The sequence below is a fragment of the Lucilia cuprina genome, chromosome 4 (assembly GCF_022045245.1).
Source record: "Lucilia cuprina isolate Lc7/37 chromosome 4, ASM2204524v1, whole genome shotgun sequence".
In the NCBI taxonomy this organism is placed as follows: Eukaryota; Metazoa; Arthropoda; class Insecta; order Diptera; family Calliphoridae; genus Lucilia; species Lucilia cuprina.
Genome location: NC_060952.1, coordinates 26,136,514 through 26,142,972, shown reverse-complemented (window position 1 = coordinate 26,142,972; position 6,459 = coordinate 26,136,514). Strand labels below are relative to the sequence as shown.

Below are 6,459 nucleotides of genomic sequence, written 5' to 3'. Positions count from 1 at the left end.
TGATTTAAAAAAAGCCTTAAAAAGTTTATATTTTGTTCGATAATCTTAGAGAAATTAAATATTATGAATGAGAAATGAAAACAAATTTGAATAGTGAACAATAATTTTTTTGGTCGAAAATATATATTTTTTGTAAAGATGAAAGTAAATTAATAATAAAAAAATAAGTAATTTTTAAAATTAACATATAGTTTTTAATTTTTACTTTACTGCTATTCAAAATTGGCAAAATCCTCTTTAGCTAACAATTAAATTTAGCGCCTAAAAGTATGCACTGGGAATTTTATTAGTGTAAATTTAGCGCCATCTATTGTTTCGACTTATGTCGTTTCATTTTGCAAAAAATCGAATTTCTCGGGGTGGCAGCACAGCCGCAATTTTTGGACCACACTATTGAAAACGATCTGGCAACTCTGTGAAAAAATTAAAAAAATGTTAGTGTTGCCAGATCGTTTTCAATAGTGTGGTCCAAAAATTGCGCCTGTGCTGCCACCCCGAGAAATTCGATTTTTTGCAAAATAAAACAACATAAGTCGAAACAATAGATGGCGCTAAATTTACACCAATAAAATTTTACAATGCATACTTTTAGGCGCTAAATTTAATCGTTTGATAAATGGAATTTTATTTTAAATAAAAGTATGTACAAAGTAAAAAAAACTCTTTATTAATTTTAAAAAATACTTATTTTTTTATTTTATTAATTTATTTTTATCTTTACAAAATTCATAACTTTCTACAAAAAATAATTGCTGTTCAATTTAATACACACGCGTTAATGCAAGCTCGTTTAATTTATTTAAGTGTGTTATAAATCATGAGTAATTTTTTGTTATTTTTTTTTTTAATTCTTGTGCAGTTCAAAGATTACAATTCCTTTGTTAAGTTGTTGAATTTTTCGTGGTAGACGTCTACGTACGCTTTGAAAAGAACTGCATTATCCACTCTTGATATCATTTAATAATGTACAATGTTGATGACTTTTTTATTGTTTAATTAATATTCTCTATATATTGTTAATATTAGCTAATAAATAATATAAATACAAATATTAAATAAATAAAACTAATTTTTAAATTCTTATAAACTTAAAACAAACTGCATTTTTACTTTAAAGATTTTAATTTCATAAATACCATTAAGACTTCCAAATAAATCGCTAGAATTTACTTAAAACCTCTGAGTTGTTATTTTAACTGTGGTCACATACAAAAACTGCCTAACTTGAGAATGTTTATATATTGCAAAATATGTACGTATGTATTATTTTTAGAATAAAAGTTCGACTTTTAATTTTACATTTGAAACAGTTTCGCGAAAATAACTTAAAATTTTAAAACTCGATTTTCAGCCCGATTTCATCATTATCTTCAGTTCAAAATTTTAACTATAACTGTTATAAAAACTAATAAAGCAATTTAAATAAAATTCTATATTAAAAATCGATTTGATTGTCTTTTTTTAAATCATAACAATCATGGTTTATAGAAGAATCGATAATTATTTATAAATTTTTAAGTGATTCATTAAAACGACTTAGGCTGTCATCGCTTCTAACCACAGGTACATAAACAAAATAAACGAGCCGGTTTACAAGTTTATCTTATCGCCTCACAAACACGTCAGGTAAATAAATGAGTAATTTTACCAGTTAATAATTAATGTCCAGCATTAGTCGTTATTAGCCTTTGGTGGCTATCAGAACATAATCGATAAAATAAAATTCTAAAAAACTTTCCACTACAAAATGGCAACATATGAAGAAGTTAAAGATGTGCCTAATCATCCCGAAGTATACTTGATAGATGTAAGAAACAAAGATGAATTGGCTTCAACTGGTGCGATACCCGGCAGTATCAATATTCCACGTAATATAATTTGTTTAATTATTTGTCTATAACGTGAATACAATATATTTTTGTCTTGCAATAGTACCCGATTTAGGTCAGGCCTTTGAAATGTCTGATAATGATTTCAAGACTCATTTTAATCGCGCCAAACCATCATTAGATTCACCATTGATCTTCAGTTGCTTAAAAGGTGGCAGAGCCCAGAAAGCTACTGATATGGCTGTAGCTCAAGGCTTTAAAAAGTAAGTAATATGTTAAACTGTACTTGATCAAATTACATATATATTATATTTTCATAATTTTCAGTGCTAAACCTTATGCTGGTTCGTGGACCGAATGGGCTCAAAAGGAAGGCTTGTAAATTAGCTTACTGCTCACTTAATACTCATTTAATTTATTTAAAAATATTAAATTATTTAAAATAAACTACTGTACTCGTCGTTATACACAAATTTCATGAATAAAATGCTTTGAAGATAAAAATAAAAAAATTAAATCTGTGTGCTTAATTAGAGAATAAATAATTTAAAAGTGTACTTCTTTGTAGTTAATGACTATTCTTATTTAAATGTTTCAAAAAATACCTATTTGCTAACAAAAACAAAAAGTAACTGCACATTAAATCATATACCGGCGGATAGAGAGGCAGATAAAAAAACCACCACTACACACACACTATTGGCATTTTTTCATTGAAATTGCACTGAAAAAAATATTTGGTTATTTTTAATTTTGAAGATTAAATTGCATTACTGTAAAATGCGAATATTTATAAACAATATGTAATAAATGTACTTAAGAATGATAATTTCTTTACATAGAAACAACATTTCTAATTAAAATGTACAAAAAAAGTATGAAACAAGATTAACTTATTTACTTTCATTGTTATGCATTCTAGAAAATTATTTAGAGTGTACGTTGTTTTTGTAAATTATGCTCTTGCTTTTGCAAGTTGTTTTTGCTTTTTTCAAGTTGTGTTTGCAATTTCTTTAACAAAGCGACATCAACCTGCTTTGTTGAATGCTGTCAAGCAACTAAATAAAATATTTGTATTTTTGATGCTCTTGTTTAGAGGTTCGTATGCGATCGTTTTGTGTACATGTAATTTGCCGAAAATCTTCGTTGTCAGAACAATACTAGCGCCGACGTCTGCATTAAATATTTTGCTGCGTCATCTTTGTTTATTAGATGTATACATATTTGTTAAAAAATAATTTGTTTAACAAATATGTATGTGTATATACATATAAATATAAACTTTTGGTAATACAATATAAAATTTAATAGGAAATCTTGTTTTAATAATACCCGACATATCTTTTCTTTATATCAACCTCTACAATATAAAGTTTGTATATTTTTGTTTCTGGCTATATCTGATTAACTATATCCATATAAATATTGCGTGTAGTTATTTCATTTTAATCATACTATCTTCAGAATTTAATAGTAAATTGTATACTTCAAAACAATAGTAAAAATTTGATGAATTATGTGCAAGAGCTTTAAAATAATATATTCTTTTTATCTTCTTTGTTTTTGTATTTAGCTAATTTAAATAGAGACATAATCGTAACCATTGATAAAAGAAATATTGGAAATAAAAGAAACACTCGGCCTTTGATGTCTAAATACACAAGTCAATCACCCAAAAGGAATAATATCTATAGATCGGATTGATTCGCTCTTTCAGGCCCACTTTTTTAATTGTTATACCAAATATGCAATTAAAACAGACAAAAACTGCTATAAACGGCTGTTGATCCTTAAGAAAAGTTGACTATATGATCATTTATATTTTAAAATTGAAGAACTTGCTAAAGTTTATTTATACGTTATCGATTTTGGAATTTCGGTTCTTGTTAAAGTGAAATGAGTTTTTTATATTTTGAACATATCTAAAGTGACAGAAAAACTTTAAATTTAGCCTCTGAAATACAATAGTTTCTAAGATACTGGCAACATATTCAGGAATAGTAAGACGGACTTATTGTTAAAGAAATTACTTGGAATACAGTGTGTCAAACTAAAAAGACTATTAGGTATGTCCCTAAACAACATGAACTCATTCTAGTTTGGCGTTGAGACCAATGTTTTTTATTCGAAATTGTCACCTTTGGAATTGGTTCTGAGGAAGCGTTATGGAGTCGACACTCGTTCTTTGGAACGCTTCTGGAACTAGTTCTTTAATCAATAATTTTTGTTTGAATTTGTCAACCTCCGAACTAGTTCTAGAGAAGCTGTGGAGAACGTATAAACAAATATTTCTTTTTTAGCGTTTTTGTTTCAAATTATTAAGATTAGGAGCAATTTTATGAAGCTATTGACGAATTTTTACTATTGTACCAATATTATTGGTACAATAGTAAAAATACATATACATATCTTACGTAAAATTTAATATAATTCTTCCGCACCTCTATTCTTTGTAAGGATATACGTTACAAGCAGCTAACTTTCCCTTCTCTCGGTTTCATTGAATGAGTGAGCTCTTTAATATCTTGTAGTTCAGTGGAATGCAAAAATATACATTTGAACGCGTTTTCTATTTCGAAAAAAAAGTTTATAAATTTTTAATTTTTTGACATTATTTTCAATTGATTCCATGAAGTTGTTTCGGAACAAGTATGCGTTCCATTGAACTAGTGTGGTGGCAATGTATAACTAGTTTCAAAGAACTAGTTTCATAAAAAATATTTAGAAGTACTTAACACAACAAAATATTCCAAAGAACGGGTTCCAGAAGTAATGGCGAAACTACTAGTTCCAAGGCTGTTGTTTAAGAATCTGAAGTGGTTCTGTTTTCACTCGTTCTAGAACTAGTAGTTTTTAGAACAAGTTCTAAAATTTTTCCTGGGATTGTTTAATTTTTTTCTACAACATTAAAGATAGTAATTTAATTCCCTATTGTACGTTTATTACGTAATATATTTATTATTTATTAAAGGGGAGGTTGTGCATAGTAACAAATTGTTGAAAAGGTGGTGCTATTTGTCAAAACAAACTGTTATATTGGATACATATTGTATTTAAATAAGGACAAATATATACTAATTACAGCACTAAAAAGTGTGTGGAAAGTTTTTGTAAGTGTTAAGCATTCGATTGCCTGAGCTATATCATTAATATTTTATAGGTTATAGATTTTTGAAACTATAAATGAATTTTTTAATTCAGGCAACTCTGGAAAATATTTCCAAATTAATTATTTAACAATTGTCACTGTATGTATGAATATGATAGATTATTTTCGTGTCCTAACTAGTATACACTTTGAATGATACAAACTACTAAATGAAAGTATAAAACTTTTACATTACATAAAATTTAACTAAATTTATTATCTATTACTAAACTTAACATTAACCTAAAAGAGTAATCAATGTTTTTACAATTAATTAATTTTAATACAATTTTTTTTAATGTTTAACAAAAACCTTTTTTAAAATCTCTTAGAAATGGTAACAGATGTAACATATAAATAAAATTGTTAATATGTATAATTACTTAAAATGTAAAATAATCTAAAAATAGAAACGATTATAAACCCAATACGATCAAGGGAAAAATCAAAACCTATTCCTAGAAAAAAATTCCATAACAAACCTTCTTAAACTAATAATTTAAAAAATCTTTAACACGAATTTCTGATGGAATAATTTTGAACAGAAAATAAAAGAAAGAATGGGTATTTGTTTAAAAATTATACCTTAAATCGTTTAAAATTAAACACTCACAAAGTGTAATTAAAATTTAACCTCTTTAAGTTCACCCCAACTTTTACCAATTTTTAGTTTTACTTTAAGAGGCACATTAAGTTTAACGCAATTTTCCATAGTTACACTTAAGACTTTTGCAATTTTTTTAGCTTTATCTTCGGGAACTTCAAATATAAGTTCATCGTGTAAATGTAGAACTAAACGGACAGACTGTGTTTCTATACCTAATTTTTCTCGATATTTTATTATATTCTTTTCCATTCGTAAAATAGCACTTTTTGCTATATCAGCTGCCGATCCCTGTATAGTAGAATTTACCGCTTGACGTTCGGCTTGATCTAAAAGGGGTGGGGGAGAGAGAGGTAGTGGGAAATACGAGGAAATGAATTGATATTAAATTATATGTGAAATTTTATATTATAGGGCTTTTCTTAGTCTAAAATACGACAAATTTCTTGTTAGCTTTTCTTTTTACTAACTGTTTTGGTAATATAAAGGAATGTTAAATTTAATCAACTGTGAACAATAATAATGTTTTGTGACATAAAACTCTTTAATTTCAGATTTAATATGTAATGTTAAATTTTTTTGGCCACAAGAAAAATATTTATATTAAGATTTTAATAATATTCCGTGACTATTTGCTACTGATTTAATAGATTAAAATTGACGTTTAAATATTTTCTTATGTATTATTAGCACGTGAAAAATTTAAGATATAGTATGTAGATTTTTTGTTTGCTTGATTAGTTCATACTTATCAATTGTTTTGTTTGATAATTTTTAATAACATTATATAGAAATTTATTGTTATATGTATGTTCAATTATCAACCCCAAAAAACGATGTATATTACTGATAGTTAATTTTAATGAAATAGCCCCATA

General features: G+C 26.6%; 2 protein-coding genes across 4 annotated transcripts in view; one reads left to right on the top strand and one right to left on the bottom strand.

Annotated features, from left to right (window-relative positions):
* Nucleotides 1-900: 900 nt before the first annotated feature.
* Nucleotides 901-6,459, bottom strand: part of LOC111681207 (DNA polymerase theta) — a 213,196-nt gene continuing 207,637 nt past the window's right edge. For 2 of the 3 annotated variants that reach the window (XM_046948046.1, XM_023442949.2), the window contains one exon: nucleotides 4,637-5,910. In XM_046948046.1, coding sequence (XP_046804002.1) covers nucleotides 5,600-5,910 — 311 coding nt within the window. In that variant the 3' untranslated portion in view covers nucleotides 4,637-5,599. Of the gene's footprint in view, nucleotides 1,027-4,636; nucleotides 5,911-6,459 lie in introns of those variants that run through there. The other variant, XM_046948045.1, reaches the window with a different exon arrangement.
* On the top strand, nucleotides 1,613-2,339 carry LOC111681405 (rhodanese domain-containing protein CG4456). Its single transcript, XM_023443176.2, has 3 exons — nucleotides 1,613-1,868; nucleotides 1,933-2,092; nucleotides 2,157-2,339. Exons 1-3 carry the CDS (start codon nucleotides 1,748-1,750, stop codon nucleotides 2,209-2,211), a joined length of 336 nt encoding a protein of 111 aa, XP_023298944.2. The 5' UTR covers nucleotides 1,613-1,747; the 3' UTR covers nucleotides 2,212-2,339.